Source organism: Alexandromys fortis, unplaced genomic scaffold, assembly GCF_014885135.2.
Source record: "Alexandromys fortis isolate MF-2015 unplaced genomic scaffold, M_Fortis_MF-2015_v1.1 scaffold_98, whole genome shotgun sequence".
Lineage (NCBI taxonomy): Eukaryota > Metazoa > Chordata > Mammalia > Rodentia > Cricetidae > Alexandromys > Alexandromys fortis.
In genome coordinates this window covers 4,845,409-4,865,196 of record NW_026068002.1, presented here as the reverse complement: position 1 = coordinate 4,865,196, position 19,788 = coordinate 4,845,409, and the positions used below count along the sequence as shown (strand labels likewise).

Below are 19,788 nucleotides of genomic sequence, written 5' to 3'. Positions count from 1 at the left end.
CATGAATACAGCCTTATATTCTCTATCAACAAGCCTCACTTGTAGCTATTGTTAAAAATAAAATATCTGGGGGCTGGAAAGTTGGCTCAGAGGTTAAGAGCATTGCTTGCTCTTCCAGAGGTCCTAAGTTCAATTCCCAGCAACCACATGGTGGCTCACAACCATCTGTAATGGGGTCTGGTGCCTTCTTCTGGCCTGCAGGCATACACACAGAATATTGTATACATAATAAATAAATATTTAAAAAAATAAAATATCTGGTTATCAACCCTAAACAAAGTACCAGTTTTCATAAATGGTACGCTACGTTACAGGAAAACCGAAAAGAGAAGCTCAAAGACAAGAGACATCAGCCATTCTGAGTTCCAGGGAAATTTTGAAAATTAGATTCCTATTTCCTATCTCTTGGGTTAATGGGGCCCATGAGAGACAGATGCAATGTTTACAAGGTACTGGGGGGTGCCTACTCAGGGCTTTCATTCTCTTGACTTGGAAGGGAGATTGAATGTATCATGAGCCACTCCTTCATCATAGCTGTCTCAGAGATGGCCCGCTGTCTTCCAAGTGGAAACACTAGGAAGTCAATTAGCGTCAGTTATGATGTGAACACCTGTCGGCAAAGACCTGGACTGAAACCAATCCCATTAACATAGTCACTCGTGGCTGCCAAATGGTCACACTTTGGATCACTTAAGATGTCGTCCACATTCAAAAAGGTGACCCAAAGGCAGAAAGGTCCAGAGTCCCATTAGTCATCTTCGAGGCCATCCAATTCCCAATCATATATATATATGGATATCTGGAATGGGGAACCGACTTTCTAATGGTCATTTTAAGAGATCACACAGGTTACTCACAAAAGTCAGGGTTATTGTAAACTGATAATTTGAGTCCCTTTACCTAAACTTCTAAACTCTATTTTTTTTTTAAAAAAAAATAGCATGTCTCTCATTGCAATTGAAGTACATTGTCTGAAGATACAAAATTCAGACATCACTATTTGGAAAAGAATAAAGTAACACACAAAATTATAGGACAAAGAGTATTACCGTACCCTACTGTCTTAGCAAAAACGCTGGTGAGTCTTTTCTTGCAAAATGGATGTGTTCTCTGCTATGTGGAAGCTGCCCAAGCCCAAATGTCACTTGGCTTACAGAACCATGGGGCTGAAGAAAATGATGATTCTGGATAATAAAGTGGAATGTCACAAGTGGAAATGAGGGACAAGGAGAACAACAGAATGAACACCAGGTTCATTCTCTTGATGAACATTCTCAGATGTCAGATCTTTTTTATTTTATTTTAGTTTTAGTTTTTCCAGACAGGGTTTCTCTGTGTAGTCCTGGCTGTCCTGAAACTCACTTTGTAAACCAGACTGACCTCGAACTCACAGAGATCTGCCTGCCTCTGCCTGCCAAGGGTGCACCACCATTGCCCGGCGAGATGTCAAATCTTAATCCCGTGTTGATTCCGCACTTTGGAAGATAGGGAGGTTCTAAACACAAAAGATCAGATTCTTATGGAGCAAAAGCTGTGAACGGGGCCTCCACTTTCCATGCAACTGTCTTTCCTGCTGGGGTAGACAGGGAACAGTGAAGGCACCTTGGGCGAAGACAGAGACAGAAGCCTTTGGTTTAGATTATATACAGCTCCTTTTGAAAATGGTTCCTCTGTATGGCCACCATATGCACTGCTCTCAAAAGCCATGGCCATGAAATGATCTTTTAGTGACCCTCACATCTGAAACTTTATCTTTTGGACAAGTCTCTTAAAAGGCTCTATTACAGGTTAGCAACAGAAGAGTCATTTATGAGAGGAGATTTTAAGCTTGGGAACTGGCAACCACAGAATTTTTTTTTAATCTTTGGGGTATCAGCCAGAAACAGAATTATGTGTGCCAGATAGTTTAAACTCCTACATGCAGTATAAGCTCAGAGCGGAAACAACTGAGCCATTAAAATTTAAAATGTTATTAAGGCCAATAGATGTCTTCAACTAGATCAGTGCTTAAGTATTCAAGATGACTTCTATAGTAATAAAATATAACAAAGAATGCATTAGGAAAGTCATAACTGTTTGGGACTTTTTTTTAAAAAAAAATAAGAAGGTCACAACACCTCTCAGGAGCCTCTCTTTAAACACAATTTGCTGAAGTGTGAAGTTTCCTAGCCCCAGATCCACCCAGGAGTAAATCCCTCAGTGCTGGAAGAACCACATTAGAACAACATCTCACCTCGAGCTCCTCCCTCAGCATGGTCACTAGGAAACACATAAGGCCCAGCTCCCCTGTGCCATGGGGGTTATTTTGTATGGGTTCTGAGTCAGAGGAGAAAGAGAAAAATACACTGTGCAAAGAGGAGCTGCAGTTCAAGTAGACTTTGAGAAATTAGCACTAATATTTCAGGGACTTCAAATAACCTGTTTTTCTATCCTGTGAAGACTTCCTTACTGCATTGTCCTGGGCTTTTAGTCAGTTGATTTTTCTGTGGTGGAGTAAGTTTCAAATGAAAGACGTAAACGCCATTTATGGCTTTAAATTTTTTTGTCCATTCTTTCTGCTAACCAGAAGCCATCCTTCTCCTAACTTCCGTTGCTTCGGGTTCTGTTGCTTGTTCTCCTAGTTTTCAGTGAACAACGAAGCATCAGGGACTCACCATGTTCTACAGTGATAACCAACCGTCCATTTCACCTGTGAAGAAATGAGTGGATGGAGCGGCACCCCTACCCCTACCCAGCATCCGAAGAACGCTTCCTAGGGAGCCCCCTCAAGCCTGGCTCTCCTGCGGACCCTATAAGCTCATGGTGGGTTCGCTGGGCTCCAGTACAGTCGAGGGCTGCATTCTACACCAGCAACCCCTGGGGGGGGTCAGTAATTTTCAGAGCTCAAAAATAGTCCTTGGCTACTCTAGTGAGGTCAGAGACTGCCTGAGTAAGCCCTCTGCTACCAGCAGGTTTGAGAGCCTGGCTTGTTTCTATGCCCTTAGCTTTGGTAAGGGAAGGAGAATGAAGCTGCATTTCCAACTACCTAACTTTATTAGGTCCCAAATACAGAATCACCGCCCCCTCTCACCAAAAATACCCCCTCCCACCAAAAAAAAAGAGTTGATTCTAACAGACGGCGGCAGATTTACTGCTTGTAGTATGTTATCTACAAACTCTCCAAGGAGCCATGGTGAGCTGTCCCTTTACAGTGTCTGTTCTATTGGGGGGGGGGAGAGCTTACACAAGCGTGTTGCATACTGGGAGCCTGCTGGTGGCAGATTCTTATTTAGCTCTCAGTTGAGATCCTGAGTGCTGGTTGCATATACCACAGACCAAAGGTTCCTATGAGATCTTCTTGAAAACATCAATTCTGCGGCTCTCATCCAAAAAGGTGTTTTTTGAAAGTGTGCCTCAAGCTGCCCGAGAAAATTTCTCCATCTATGGTATCGTTTGGGAATTGCGGAACAAAAACAGTTGTTACACATTTCCTTCTCTTTCTGACTCAAATCTTCCACTCGAGAGAGACAGCAAAATAGCACCACCGTGTCAAGGCACTGTAACTTTACCCATAACATATTCTGAGAGGTTATGGTTTTGTAAGTGGCCCCTATGCTTCATTATAACAAAGCAAAATACGGACTCAGTAGAGGACTACAGTGCAAGCCTTAGCAATTAATCCATCAGATAAAGGATTTTACGTTTAAATGGTTTGCCTGCTCTGTGTCTATACAGTACCAGTTTGAAGGCTGCTTATCTGGATTCTTGGTGGTAGTTAAGGGTCTCACCACATTTCACTAGTTTAAAAGAAATGGGACCCCCCACCCTCACCTCACACCCACACAAAGATTCTCCAGCCCGAGTGAGAACTGGAAAGAGACTTCACACAGACCTGACAATTTAGCAGACCAGTTTGGGACTGAAAGCCAAACAATGGCGGGTCAGTGGTGGGCGGGGCGACACCTTTACTGCCCTTGCTTAGAGGTGCCTATTGACCCCAGTTGAAATGTCAGGACCCTGAGGAGTTTGCTGGAACTCTTTTGTCCCTCTTCCCAAAGAGACACTGAATCAATTGCCTTTTTCTCCTTAGCACTTATTACTTTGTCTCTTTTAGTTGGTTTATTGAGGACGGGTGGTCAGGCCTGGATTGGGGCACACACTGGCTTTAGCCTTCAGGACAACAATACGCTGGAGCAAAGTGTCATTGACATTTCTCCGTGAAAGCCACTTTGTTCATGAGGCAAGCACACAAATATGTGGCACTGTCTTTCTTTTGCCAGTACTGTACATCTGAGAAACCTGTCACTTTGGGCACAAGTCAAGAAGGAGAAAGAAGGTTCATATATTGAGGGCATCGGAGCCAGGAGAACACCATGGAAAGGCTAATTAAATGAAAAGAAAAAGAAAGAGATGTTTTGACCCTAAGGCTTGCTTTGCTTCTCTGAACAAATTGCAAACCTAAGACAACATCTTCTGGTCTACCTGAAGACCACATACAATGTTTTCCTCAATAGCCATACCATGACTCATCTTGGGGAGCCAAGGGCCAGGATTCCAGTGAATCCCTGCAGACTTTAGATCTCAAAAGAGGGTTATTCCTGACTATTTAGAGATATCAGCAGGGCTTTAATGGAAGCTTTGAGAAAGTTTCGCTGCATCATTTCACTGATGTTCAATTGAAGGCCGGACTCTGGAGTTTCCTTTGGCCACTCAGAGGAGAAAGGGATTAATTTTGCTAGTTGGAAGAACACCCAGAGAGGACAGAAGCCCACCTAAAACCCACGTGAGCCCTGCACTCTTCAGTTTATCTCGGTCAAACGTTTCTTTCTCAAATCCCTTGATGGCTTCTCCAGAGCGTACAAGTTGGCAGTGAAGTCCAATGGAACAAGCACAACATTGAGAAATGAGAAAGAAAGCAGAAGCAGACTGCCAGGAGCTCGCACAAGAGCGGGTTTCCCATCTCACAGACGAACGTGTGTGTGTGTATTTATGTAGGAGCAAAGCAAATGGAGCTAAGAAAAACAGTGCTCTCTGACTCAGGTGTAGAAATAAAGACCAACGTCCATTTTCCAAGAATGAAATCTTTACCTCTCTAAAGAATGAGAACTTTCGCTTGTACACAGTAATTACCTCTGGCCGCTGTAGGTGTACCGTTTGTCCACGACGCCTAGTCAACCTTGAAGTTAGATAATTTAGTAGATTCCCTTGGAAGGCTTTCCTTTTTTCCTCTCACTAGGCCTTATGATACCAACTATGAATACGAGTCCAGAAATCCTGGTTTCCCAAACAAAAAAAGCTCTATTTTATATAATTGCTCATGTTCTTGATTTTAGAATTATAATAATTAATTAATGTGTAGGCTTCTTAATCACAGTGGAGGCAACAATAGTCTATGGAAATAAAATTGTTTTGGGTATTAAGTTTAAAGCAAGAAATTTTTTCTTTAAAAAATAATTGCATTGTATGTTTTTCATATACACATTTCATAAGGACTATGAACGTAACCAGGGGTCTGTGGTTGGAGCAGAGCTGTTAATGAGAAAACCACAACCTGGCTTCTCTGAAGCCCATTGTATGCTTGGTCAAGCTTATAATTATCCAAGCAAGCAAAGGTCTCTCAAGTAGCCACCAGTTTTGCACTCCTAACATTAAGCTTCAACAAGGAAGGATGCAGGATGCTCAGACAGCATGGACTCAGTGGGATTTCTTTACCATCTGAGTTCCTTGGGAGATCTTGCTAGTTCTGTCGTTTGTTTTCCCCTCAATTTTGCATGGGTAAGGAAAAACAACACGATTTCCTGGAGATCAAAGCAAATAGGAAATCATCTCAGTGAGAGGATAACACTAACAACCAGAGTGTGTGATTGATTAGCTATGAGGCAGAGTGGTAAGGATGCAGACTTTAAGGAGAACCAGGAGCCTTCACAATGGCTCAGAGAGGAAAGACACTTGCTGGCCAAGACTGGGATTTGATACCTGAAAATCAGATAAAAGTGGAAGGAAAGCACTGACTCCACAAAGTTGTCCTTTGACCGTGGCTTATGTGGCCACACACATATATATATCAAGCGCATGCTCGCGCGCGTGCACACACACACACACACACAAATAATAATAATACAAAAATTTAAATAATTTTAAAAGCTGAAGAGAACCCGTGCATATCAACATCATGAGATAAACCCACACATACATATCATGCATGCACGTGCACACACAATAATAAAATAAAAATATTTAAAATAATTTTAAAAGCTGAAGAGAACCCGTGCATATCAACATCACGAGATAAACCCACACATACATATCATGCATGCACGTGCACACACAATAATAAAATAAAAATATTTAAAATAATTTTAAAAGTTGAAGAGAATCCATGCACATCAACATTATGAGAAGCACATTCCTACACATTTCAATCTGAATATCAGTAGGGAAAGATTTGCGGTGGCAGGAAGCAAAGGCGTGTTTGAAATTGTAATTACTTTGGTTAATTTTTTTTAACACAATCAAAACATCTTACAAATAATGTGTCTTGCCAAATGCAAAAACTGGTTCATATGGATTAACCGGAGTGCTAAGCCACCACATCCTTCCCCCGAAGCACAGTTTCCCACAGTGGCATGGCCATTTCAACATCTTACCCTCCGTTCTGACTACTCCCCTTTCTTGATGTAGTATGCCAGAGCAGAGACCAGCGTAAAAAAATAAATGTAAAGCCAGAAAGCTAATTGCACTTTCGCTGCCGGTCCTTCTCTCTGCCAGCTACCCAGCCTGTCTTCCCCAGTCAGAAAGCCCTCCTACACAACATGTGAAAAAAATGACGGGCCTTGTGTTCCAATAAAACTTTATTCATAGATGCCAGAACTGAATCCTACAAGTCTGAATAACAGCTAACTATTCCTCATCTTAATTGTTTTTATCCCTTTAGGAATACAAAAGTCATTCTTTGTAGGTTGTTCGAGGATAGGGGAAGTAGGATACTAAAAACAGCTAGCATTTGTGCTTTTCAAGTATCACTAATTTGTTTTTTCTTCTTTTGCAAGCTTAAAGAAAACCTTGGTCCTGAGCCCACTTCATCTGAATGTTGGATTCCACCATAAATCTTAAAAGCAATGGGAATGTACCTTCTGCTGGTCCTATGCTCTCATATCCTCCCCCTGGCTGATTCCATCCAACATGGCCTCTGCCTCTCACACCTGAGCAGTGGCCAGATTCATACTGAGCTATGACCTTGCCTCTCAGCACCTTTTGTAGTATGCCATATTCTCCTGCTCCTCTTTTTGCCTTGAACATACTACTGCAATGGTCTCCTTGTCTGACAATTGTATTCCCTTCAACCTTGTCACAATGTGACACAGCAAAACTAAGAATCTTTATTTTGGTCCCAAACTTTGGTTTGATTTTACTGAGCCATGCTTTCACCCCCTTTAACACACAAAACCCATCTCTGCTTCAGACCTCAGAAAGCCTGGCTTCTGTGTGCCCGGGGCACATCACCTCACTCAATTGCCCCAAGAGTCTTTCCCTTCTCCCACCACTCCCCCAAGCTTCCTTCTGCTATCTAGAAGACAGGTAGCAATTATACCCAGTGGGGATGAGAATTCCCACTGTTCGCCATTATCCCACTCAAATAACATAATGTGTCTAATTAAAAGATGGCAGAGGAGAGAATGGGGACTTACCAGTTGAGCAATAACAGGCAGTGTGCCTCTTGTACTTAATTATTTTCTTTTCTTTTCCCATTATTTTGAGTTTATTGAATGTATTACTGCTAGACAGAGTTAACCCACTTGTTTTTACTGTAAATAAAAGTTAGGTCAACAAGCATATTGAGTACCTGCTGCTACATTCGGTACAACGGGGCTATGACAAAGTGTCAGGCCACTCTCCTGGTGATGTGGCATTCTTAACCGTGCAGTCCTAAGAACAATGCCAGTCTAACAAGCACTACCGGTTATGTGATGGGGAAGACACTGGGCAAGGTCTTCAGAGAGACACCTGCAGGCTCAAAACTGCCTGAGAACAGCAAAGACTAAATTATATTCTCAGCCCACGGCAGTTCCACCAAGGAAACAGGGTACCTGGTCCATGCACTACTACAACCGGACACAGCAATGCCACTTGGCTTTGAATCCTTAGAAGATGGGCAATACTGTAAAGTCACACCTCTGTGGCAAAATTATGATGATAATTATGCTTCAAACCCTTCCGAATTGCTTCCGACCTTGGAATCGCTCTCAACACCCACTTCTGAATGCTATCCTTGAGAGTCCAGACTCCAAAGTCATGGCTTTCGACTACATTCAAATTAATAGGAGCCCATAGAAAGGGCTAAGACCGGCAGGTTTAGATAATCACACAATCTATAGAATATCTGAATGTTTCTGGACTGAGTAGTATATACGTTTGTCCCTGAGACACCATTGCTTCCAGAAAGGGGGTGGCCTGATCTTTCCCACCCTGTTACAAGCACATAAAAACCCAAAATGTACATTGGGGCTGGTGAGATGGCTTAGCACGTAAAAGGGGTTACAGCCATCCGTATCATGATGGAAGGACCTCCACACATGTGCCATCATGTGCACACTCACCCACATATATGTGCTGATATGTCATACAGAAACAAACAAACAGCTAGGAGGTAGTGGTGCACGCCTTTAATCCTAGCACTTGGGAGGCAGAGACAGGCTGATCTCTATAAGTTCAAGGGCAGCCTGGTCTAAGTTCCAGGACAGCCAGAGATACACAGAGAAACCCTGCCTAGAAAAATCAGTCAACAAATCAATAAACAAACAAACAAGATACTCTTTTAAAAAAATGATACCACAGTCAGTGGACGCAATTCAGAGTTAGTAGAGAAAACTCCTCACAAGGGTCAGATTAACAGTGATTTAAGGCAAACAAATACCTTTCCCTTTCAGTATGATCTAGTCTCGGAGCTGACAAACAAAGCCTGAGGAGGTCTGGGAAAGCACAGTAAAAAACAAGGACAACAACATTAACGCTGGCGGCTCACACAGCATTTTAAGGACAACTCAACAATTCCGCTCCTTTGGCAGAAAACCTTGCTTCATTTACGCGGCATTTTTCGTAGGAACACACCCTGTATTCATTTGCCTGAGATGGTCCACTTAAGTCAAAGTAAACGGAGAGAGAGCCTTCAAGAAAACAAATCACGCAGCAGTTTGCATATCCACTTTTCATAAACACCAAGACAATTTCCCAAACAAAAGGCAGAGAGTACCGGCCACAGGATGGAAGATACAGGAAGACAAGCCTCAATTTACTCCCTTTGCCTGCCCTGAAGAACAGGAAGTCTGGGAGGAGCTTCCCCACTCAAGGCTTTATTTAATGTGATCCCCCCCGCCTCCACCTCCTTCAACAGGCCAGACATCTCCTTCCCCATTTGTAGAGGCCGGGTACCCCAGCAGAATGTTCACACCACCTGCAGAAGGCTCACCCTTCAGTCTCAGCTTGCTTCCTTCCTGCAGGACCTACCAGCTGCCAGCCAGCCTACTGGGTGATGACCCAGCCTACTGGGTGATGACCAGTGTTACTCCATTAAGCCTCAGTCACAAAGCTGACACCCATCAATCAACTTATCAATAATCAGGTGCCAGACACCCCGATTTCCTTTGTCCTTTGTGTCAATTGTTTTTGAACCCAGGGGGGATAGGAAAATGCTGTTACTCAATCTGGGTTCAAAAGGTTCACACATTCTTGGGAGGACACAGCCCACTCACACTGCCTTCCATCAAAGCCCCTCTAAATCCAAACCTCTCACCTTTTTTTCTCACAATGGGAATAGGCCCAGCTGAACTCATGAATACTACCTGATTTCCTAATAATCTTAAGGAAAGGCCACTGTCTAAACTAAGATTTTCTTTTTGTTATCTAATACTTGCTTTAAAAAAAAAAACATGATACTTATGCGAAAAACAAAACAACAACAACAAACCATGAAAACACACCAAAGGTACAGAAGGATTGTGAGGACTCTGGGTACTACATGCTAATATCTGTTAATTCCTCGAATTCCTTATAGAATAAGCCATCATTACATATAAAGGTCCTTAAGGAATCTAATTTAATGGAATGATGGAACCAAATGCAATTAGAATATAATTGTGCATATGTAAATATGCTTAGGGGAGCTTTGACAGAGCTGATGACTGCCGCCTTCACCCAGGAATTGGGCCTTCATTATTAGTTCTCACCGTTATGAAGAAAGGGTTTGTTAAGCAAAGACAAACTACCCAGTGAGTTTGAATCAGGAACTTCAAAGTGTGGCAGAACTCAGAGGCAGCCCTGCACACACACACACATAATTCTCTACTGAGCAAAACCACTTTCTGGTCGACCTCATAGGAGGTCTCCTTATTGAAAGATTTATTTTTAATTTTGAACAGCTTCCCAGCATCCACCTCCATGAAAATTAAAATAAAGAGACGAGATTTTGTCCTATTAAGCAAGCCTCCCTGCAGGGTTGCTCAACATGACAGGGGAAAAGACACCTCATTGTTCCAGAGGAATTACCTGTCCACTTTTCTGCTAGATCTAAAATAATTACAACAACATTTTTCACTAAAGTTTTGACTCTTTCCTTCCTTTCTAATAAAGTTCTTGCACGTGTTACTCATGTGGAAGATTTTCAGCATGCCTTCCCTGTGCTCTTGGACCTTTTGGCATAGTAAGAGCTGACATGATGTTTTGGCTGGAGCCCTTAAGTATATGAAGAATTATGGAAGTCTCTCCCTAAACCCTGTGGAGGTAGACACTATCCTCAGTCCATCTCCTAAGGGCTGCCCTCTCTGCCAGAGTTTAGATACCAGTAAGCACCGTCACAAACCTGACATCTAGCATCTACTTTTAGCATTACTAGAATGAGACAGAGACAAAAGGGTTACCAGGGTTTGCTGGCTTCCAGCATGGTCTAGAAACACACAAGCCCTGAGTTTAGGAGAGACTCTGCCTCAAAGGAAATGCTGGAGTGTATTGGAGGAGGACAGCAGGCTCTTCTGGCCTCTTGGTGCTTTTGTGTTCAAAAGAGGCTCCTCTGTCTGCATACACACATGCACAGACATGAACACATAAATACTTAAGTTTTAAAAGACAAAGGAAGTAAATCAAGTATGAAATGGACCCAAGTGACTTGGTTTACTAATGTGTCATTGTCTTTCAATTGTGCTGTCCGATTCTTCATTTTATTTCTGCTGCTCTGTATAAGGCACTGTATGCAGCTGCTGTCTGAAGCAATACAGTATTTGCTACACTAATAACTGTCCTCCTCCAAATCTTCTGTATTCTAACACAGATTTTAGGTTTATAACAGGCTTTGTTTTGATTTTCAGCACAGAGATACAATTTGTGATTATCAGCACCCACGACTTAATAGGGATTATTCCTACCTGCTTGGTTGGTCGTCACAGTGACAGACACTGACTGGTCCGGGCTGGGGTTGTACTTAGATACTCCATTCACTGCCCAGATCTCAAAGGTGTAATTGGTGTGCGCTAGCAGGTCAGTGATGGAGACTCTAGTCGTCTTGAGGCCGTTCTGCTGTGGCGTGTAGTGCACTCCGCTCCCACAGGGCCGGCACTTGCTGGGGTCACCGGCTCCACACTTCTTGCATACCACATTGTAAGAAATGTCTTGGCGGCCCCCTGTGTTCTGAGGACTGCTCCATTCCAAGTTCACCGACGTCTCGTTGACATTGGAAATCAAGTTGAGGGGAGCAGATGGTGGGCCTGAGGAGAGAGAAACAGACCGTCACCCCAAGCACTGAGACCCTGTCGGACTCCTTCAGAGTTTCTATTATTCTCTCTCTGCCGAAGGAAGGTCCACTTGGCAAAGCGAGCAAAAGGCAAAGAGAGCTAACAAAAAGAAACCTTCAAAAGAACAATGCACTAGAAGTTGTGCGTGTCGATGTCATCCTACTTCCTGTGCAAATAAACATGCCACTTAGAGACACGAAGCCACTCCACAGCGAGCGGGCTCGAAGCCCAGGCCTGCTCTCAGTTGGCAGGGAGGCAGCATATGTTATCTGGTCTCCATCTTACCTTCGGAAAGTCAGCTGCACAAATGGGATTCCAGTTCCCAGGGCTGTGGGGGACTGGAAAAATTAGTTGGCTTTTGAAGACGTGTTCTGATTGCTCCATGGAACACATTACCAATAGCAAATTAAACGATCAGAGCTACAGAGATAGGAGTCTGCAGGCACAGATTTAAGAGACGGTGAAACCGCTGGTGGGCCATTAGCAGGAACTGTTCTAACACGATCGCAAAGATGGGGACGAGATCTCAGAGGTAGTCCCGGGCTGTCCATGTCCGCCACATCCCTGCTTCTCACTCCTGCATAGATTAGAGCTGCACCCGGCTATCTAAAATCACATCCATTCCCACTGACATCAAAAAGTTTCTGAAATGTGAATGATGATGATGGCTGTCATCCTAGATGGACTGGTTAGCAAAGCATCATGGGTAGAAAACAATAGAAGATGAGCCTATCAACCCTTAGCCAAGAGGCTATGTCCTAACTGCTGTCAAGACTAAAACTGAGAGCTGAAAGAATGACTCTCTATTAACAACCCTGGCTGTTCTGGAACTCACTCTGCAGACTCGAATTTACAGATATCCACTTGCTTCTGCCTCCCAAGTGCTGGGATTAAAGTTGTGCGACCCCCATCAGGAGGGGCTTTCTTGGTCAAACCTTTAAAAGGAGTCTTTATCGTAAAATAACCAAACGAAAACAAGCAAACAAACAAAAAGCAAAACAATAACAGAAGCAAGGCAAAGAGCCAAACTGAGTTTTCATGGAGCACCCATTCTTTCTCCACACATACACGTGTATACACATGTACGTATTTATGTGTATATATACACACGCATACACACATGTTTTGGGAGAATGACTGCTTTGAAGGTAATTCTGCTCTCATCTCGGGAAGGAATATTTACTGGAGGCTGGCATGGATTTGATGCTTTTCCCTATTAGCTACAATGGAACCCTGAGTCTGGTCCAAAGCGGATGTGGAGACAGAAGTGAGGCAGGTTGCCTGTGGGCATAGTCACACTCAATATTTGTTACTTGACTTGCGGTGATAAATGGGGCCAATGGATTCGGTGGGAGTGTTCCCACCCTGCTCCCTCTTACAGCTTAACTGAGGATGCTATTTTAAAAATCTCAGCAGCTTCTCACTGCATCCATCCCCAGAGACCAATCACCTGAGGCCTCTCTCAGCTGTAAGATCTACTCCCCAACCTTCAAGTCTTAAAGCGGGGGAACCTTAACAAAACTACTGTAAAATCTGTGTTAAAGCCAAGCCTACTTCATACACTCCCCAGAAACAAAATTAGAAATGTCCTCTTATTTAGATTTCAAGACTGAATGTATGTTCAGGATTGAGTAAGGATGAACAAATGGCTTCAGAATACGTGGATGGAGTTACTGAAATATCAGACCCCCCCCCCTTTATGTTTTTTAGAGATAGAGCTTCTCTATGTGTCTTTGGCTATCCTAGAACTTGTTTTGTAGACCAGGCTGGCCTCGAACTCAGAGATTCTCATGCAGAGGCTGGGATTAAATAAAGGCATATGTACAGCACCATGCCTGGCAAAAATAGCAGACTTTTAAGAGCCAAATATGGTATTAACTCTAAGTATTAAATACTAGTGATGAGGGAACTGAGATGCAGAAGGAAGACGGGTAATAATGCAATCTACACAATATAATTCGTAACAGAGTTTACTGAAGTCTCAGGGTACCGTGCCCTAGAATCTGAGGTTAGTTCTGCTCCACGGGGCAGAACGTTGGCTTTAAGTAGGAGCGTGAATTTTCTACACTTCAAAGTCTGGGACTTGTGATGGTCACCATGGTAAAAGCCCTCATCGGGTTGCAGGTGGAGCTGGCTGGAGTCTGGTTTATAAAACGGGTCAGCCACTGTTTCTTACTTTCCTGTGACTTCCAGGGCTGAACAAGAGTGACTCTGAAATCCATTAACCTCCTTGCCGAGGCTCCCCCGTCCACTTTCACATGGGAAAATGGGACACAATGAACCAGGCACTGCAGAGGCAAAAAGTCAGTAATTAGTATGGCGGACGGGGCAAGGCGGTGTCTAAACAGCGAAGAAGTGGAGCAGAAAACTAAACAGTCACCGGAGCCGGAGCTGTGGCACTGCGTGTGGAAAGCAATGCAAGAGGCAGATTCAGCAAGACTGTATGAAAACAGCCTCTGGTCTCCAACAGCCTTCTTGGTAAATGCTGAAGGAGTAAAAACAAGGTTCAAACTCAAGGTTGCCTCCAGGAACGGTCTAAAGAACCACACTCCCTATGCGTCATCTTTTGCTGTCTTAGAACATGACAAAAACACTGTAGCAGGGTACAAATTGGACAATTACGGTCACGTGATAAAGGGGGACACAAAACATGGAAATCCCTGCCCAGTATGATTATCGCACTGGTCTACGGAGGACCCAAAAGAGCACACTTGCTTTCCCAGCTGAAATCGTAATGATGGCTCTGTCTCGTCTGTGGCCTTGGGGTTTCTTTTTATAACTCTGGCCAATTAAAAGATGACAAACATGTAATGGGTGTGTTCCTCCTGTCTAGTGAAGGGCCATGGCTTCCTCAGAAAAGAAAAATTCTCTTCTCAAGACAATTAAGAAAAAAAAATTGATGGACTTGAAGACAGCCAAAGCTGATCTAAGTCCCTGGTTAGATGTAACATCACCACTCCGACTCTTTGCAGGGACATTTCAGAGTAACCAGCGTGCTGAGAAACACGAACTCTCGGTCAATAAACAGGCTGTATACAATCACGCCCCATTCTCTCACAAGTTTTGTATCTAAGTGTCTAGCAGTGACCACGCTCGGATGGTGACTGCCCCTCCTTCCCAGTCAGAGATTAAGCCCTTCTGCAAGTGAAGTCTCCAGTTCAAGTGCAGTAGGGCTCGCTAGACTCACACAGTCCACTTTCAGAGTTCCAACCAACTAGTTGTAAGTATTCAAGAAAGAGCATGTTCTCATGAACTTAAACAGCCTGCTAGCTGTTTTGTTTTGTTTTCTATTATTCCAAGAAATACAGTATGTATAACTATGCAGACAGCAGTAGACAACATTTTATTGTATTAGTTAAAAGTGCCCAAAGAATATTTAAAGTACTTGGGAAAAGGGTGTTGTTCATATCATGTTAGATGTGGGGACACCATCCTTGAATTTCCCTGAAGGTCCTAGAGCCAATCCCAGATGCAAACAAAGTGAGGACTACATGACTTTTATATCAATAAAAGTTATTGCAGAACGCAATCAAATTTCCTAGTCTTTCTGCCCCTACCACTCTTAGTAAGCACACATTGATCACTAAGGGTCACTGTGAGGAGCAAAGAATCTTCCAACACCTATCACTATTAGTCTGAATACAGGGCTGGCAGGCAGCAAGAGCGGTACCACGCCTACTTCAGTTCCTTGTTTCCCTGGCTCAGCTCGCTTACGATGCCTGGCAGATTCTTCCTAACCAGACAGAGCCGCTGCATGTCTGTCCGCATCTATCACCTGTGTCTAAGTCATCCTCAGGGGAATCAATGTTCTCATCATTTCCCCTGTCTACCATTATTTCCTAATATCTAGTTCAGAGAAAGCTCAATAAATGTTTGATGAGTGGCTAGATGGATGGACAGCAAGTCCTTGAGTGTAACTTGTAACACACAGATGAAAACGAGCTTCCTTGAGTTAAGGCTGCACCGCTCAGTTTCTCCCAGAAGGTTCACTCACACTAACTCACTCACACAGACTAACCAGGCTGGAAAAAAAAAAAACTGGGGAAGGCTAGGTAACCAGTGTCAATGGTTACTAACACTGGAGGGGCTGTGGAGTGCTTGTTTATTTAACAAATATCTGAGTGTCTCGTTCCATTCTGTCACCTGCTGGATGAAAAAGGAAAGGGAGAAAAAAAATACCTCGACTCCTTTTAATGCACATGTGATAGGTGCCTGGGTAGGAAGAGGGTTTGTAGAGGAAACAGGCTAAGGGAATCTAAACGTGAAGTATGTGTGCATTGGATTTACAGGGCAAGCACCCAGCTCCGCTCCGACCTGTTCCTATGGACTCCGTGACTAACCACTGCGCCTGGGAGTTTAAAATGGGGTCTGTCAATTAAAGCTTTGTCAAGTCAGAGCTGACGGCTCCACTTTCTCTTCTGCTTTGTTCTCCTGCAATAATTTATCATGAAGCTAGCGCAAATCTCTCTGGAAGGAATGGATTCTAACGTTTCTAAAGGAAGCCTCGCATTTGCCTTTAATAGAATTTTAATAGAGCTCCCCTCCCCCCATCTAACTTTATTTTTATCACCAAATTAAGCCATTTTTAAATATGAAATAATCAAATGCTGAAGTGCTCGTAAGGGAAGAGACACTGCTCTGTTTCATTTTGAATCGAGTTTGCAAATCTCCCCATGGCATTCACACACAGGCTCGACATTCTGCCTCTGCACCCCAAGAACGGAGCTGGCGTGTGAGACTCTTTGCAAGGTTTTACATTTTGAACGCCCTTCTTGTTTTTGATATAATCTAGTGGCACAGATAATAACTACACTACCAGAAACAACAGGCAAACGCAAGAACCTTTAATTTATGAATCGAGCAGGGTCAGCATTCTTTCTTTGTGAGAACGTTTTATTGCAGAGCCGAGTTGTAAATATTTTAACCTTTATGTGCCATATGCTCTTGGCGACAACCACTCGGCAGCCACAGCAAGTATCTCCACCACCGGTATAGCTGTACCCAAGAAAACTTGGCAAAAGTAGACAGCAGTTGAAATTGGCCATAGCTTCTCAGTCATTCCTAGAGGGATTATCAGTAGTTTTCAACCTTCATAATTCAGTTCCTCATGTTGTGGTGACCCCTAATCATATATAAAATTATTTTGGTTGCTACGTCATAGCTGTAATTTTGCTACTGCTATAAATCGTGTTGTAAATATCCATGCTTTCCGATGGCCTTAGCCAACCTCTGTGATAGCGTCTTTTGACACCCCCCCCACGGGGTCAAGATCCACAGGCTGAGAACTGTTGAATTAGATAATCCTTCTTCTCAGGAGGAAGAGGGTCTCTGATGCTGTGGAACTACCACAGACTTACATGCTTGTACACTTAGTCTTCAGCTGGTGACTTGGGAAGGTGTGGGGGACATTTAAAGGGGTAAAGCCTTGCTGGACAAAGGGATGTCAGAGCAAAGGCTTTACAAGTTGTAGCCTGACTGTGCGTGCCCCCTGCTTCCAGGCAGCTTCAAGATCCTTGCTGCAACCCCCAAGATCCAATTCTGTGACTTGCAACCATGATGGACCTGTACCCCCTTAACCGTGAGCCACAGTAAATCTTTTCCCACTTCCATGAATTGATTCTGTCAGGTTTCTGCTATGGCATAGTAAATATGGTTACCCCCATAAATTCTATATAATTCTATAGACATTAAGCTCAGCATAAGTCAATATAGGAAGCTCCAAACTAGGAGGTCAAGAACAATACCAATTTCTAAAGTCAAAGTCACACCCCATGCGTTGTCTGAGGATGGAACGAAATGCCTGAAATAGGACTTCCCACTGCTCTGCGGAAGATGGGCACTGCACTTCTCGTCACTGAGGAGAAGTTAAATGAACATCACTTCCTTCGGCGGCTTGAAATGCTTTTCACATCACCTAGCAGGTACTAGCGAGAGGTGTTACCACGGGTAATTACTGTTTTCTTGTGGAATGTCAGCTCACATCCAGTTGACGAGGGTTTGACAGTAAGAGGCCCCGAAGAAATTATAGCCAAATTATAGCAGGTACAAAGGGTTATCACAGCATATCCTGTTGTATCATAAAATATCATGTTATATCACAAAAGAGATTTTCTTCCTCCTTTGCTAAGTGTGTGTTCTCTCCTCTGGGGAAAGGCAGCAGATACAATGGAGGTGGCTCAGAGGTTAAGAGTGGGTACTTCTCATGCGGAAGACCTGGCTTTGGTTTCCAGCACACATGTCGGGTGGCTCCCAACTGCCTGTGACTCCAGTTCCCTTCTGGTCTACTGTGGCATGACATTACCATGCACACATCCTGTGCATACACAAATACACACACGATGTAAACCTGCTAGTTCATCATGAACCTGGTTCTTAACGTGTCCAGGGTGAAGTATGACCGTTGTCTGAATTCATTCCATGGGGAGCCGAGGCCACAATACAACATCTAGTGCACTCCACCCAACCCCTATGAACTGGAAACAGACATAATTCTTAAGGAAGATATTAACACTTCAGCTATGACGATCCCATTTGGATACGGGTTTAATGGGCACATAGACACATGGCGCAAAGTTCCACGCAAACCCGAAAATTCAATTTCTTCTGACAACTGGAATCAAAGGGATAACAGACCCCGAGGCACCCATCACATAACCTTGTTATTTCCTTCCTGCAAGAATATTAGTTTCCATTCTTAGTTCTCGCTTTATTACTATGTGGGGGTATATTCACATACATGGAGGGGTGTGCATGTTGGCGCATGTGGAAGCCAGAGCAAACTGTGGAGTGTTTCTTCTCCTGCTGTCCACTTTGAAATTTAGATAAGATCCTTTCTTTTGCCTGGATTTAAACAAGAAGGTTAGGTTGGCTGGTCACTGAGCCAAAGGGCTGGGATTACAAGAGCATGCCACCATACTGTTTAAAACAAAACAACAAACCAAGAAAAAAAGGGGGGGGTTGGGAAATTGAACTCAGGTTCTCATGCTTACAGACAAGTATTTTACCTACTCAGCTTTCTCCACAGTCCATGGTTTATTGTTTATCGTCCCATGATACATTGCACACTAGTGTATTTAGCAGCCCAATAGTGAGTAAGTGGGGGCTCCTTTATCTGGGTAGTGCCAGCGCCTTATCAGGCGCAACATGGCCATAGCCTGGGTGTGTATCACAAAGGCTGACAGGAAAATAAATAAATAAATTAGGGGCAACCTTTTATTAAAATATTTGAAAAAGGAAGTTCTAGCTTGTCACCAAGACAAGGAGTCCATCAGTTGAAAGGAATGTCACAGTACCAGGGCTCCTGTGGCTCCGTGGCATCCAGACCCGTGACAGATTTTTAATACTCAACTGATTCCTAATCACCATCTTAAAATTCAAGGCTTGAGCCATGAAATTAATTCTGGAAGTAGCAAGGAACATCCCAGGAGCCTGGGTAGAAAATGTAACTCCTAACATGATCAATTTCTTTGAGCGCAACTGTCACCCGATGAAACGGGAAGACAACCAGTTCCAAGACATTATCTTCTGAGGGAGAGGCACCTTGGGGCTCCAGTCCCATCTCTTACGGCTGCGCGGAGCACGTGCAACTTTGGGCTGTCAATAATACTTCAGTGTCTTAGCTGGAAAGCCCTTCAACCCTTCAGATAAGCTTTTGTTGTTAATCTCTCTCGGGCTGAAAGACAGGTTGTAAGGCAGAATAAACAGTTGGGGGGTGTAAAGGTTTGGACTTTGAAATGAAGCCTCTGCTTTCCCCCATGATAGCTGTATATGTGGCCACCACTAATGGCTTTCTCTTGACCCTGACGGCTGGGTTAGTTTACATAAAGACTGCTATCCAGGGATACCGCTTCTGAGATTTATGAATGGGGCAGAACCTTTTATCACAGCGGTTTATGTGTTTGAACAATACGAACACCAAGGCAGAGCTGTCCACGATTTCAAGACTGAACCACTTGGACACATCCATCACTTGTTGCTGTCATGAAGCAGTCTCAGCTTCTCAGAGAGGTCAACGCTGGGATTCCGCCAA

At 43.6% G+C, this 19,788-nt stretch overlaps 1 protein-coding gene across 1 annotated transcript in view; it reads right to left on the bottom strand.

Moving 5' to 3' along the window:
• Epha4 (EPH receptor A4) overlaps nucleotides 1–19,788 on the bottom strand; it is a 142,090-nt gene that overhangs the window by 45,797 nt on the left and 76,505 nt on the right. Inside the window, exon 5 of the mRNA XM_050161073.1 lies at nucleotides 11,394–11,732. Coding sequence (XP_050017030.1) covers nucleotides 11,394–11,732 — 339 coding nt within the window. The remainder of the gene's footprint in view (nucleotides 1–11,393; nucleotides 11,733–19,788) is intronic.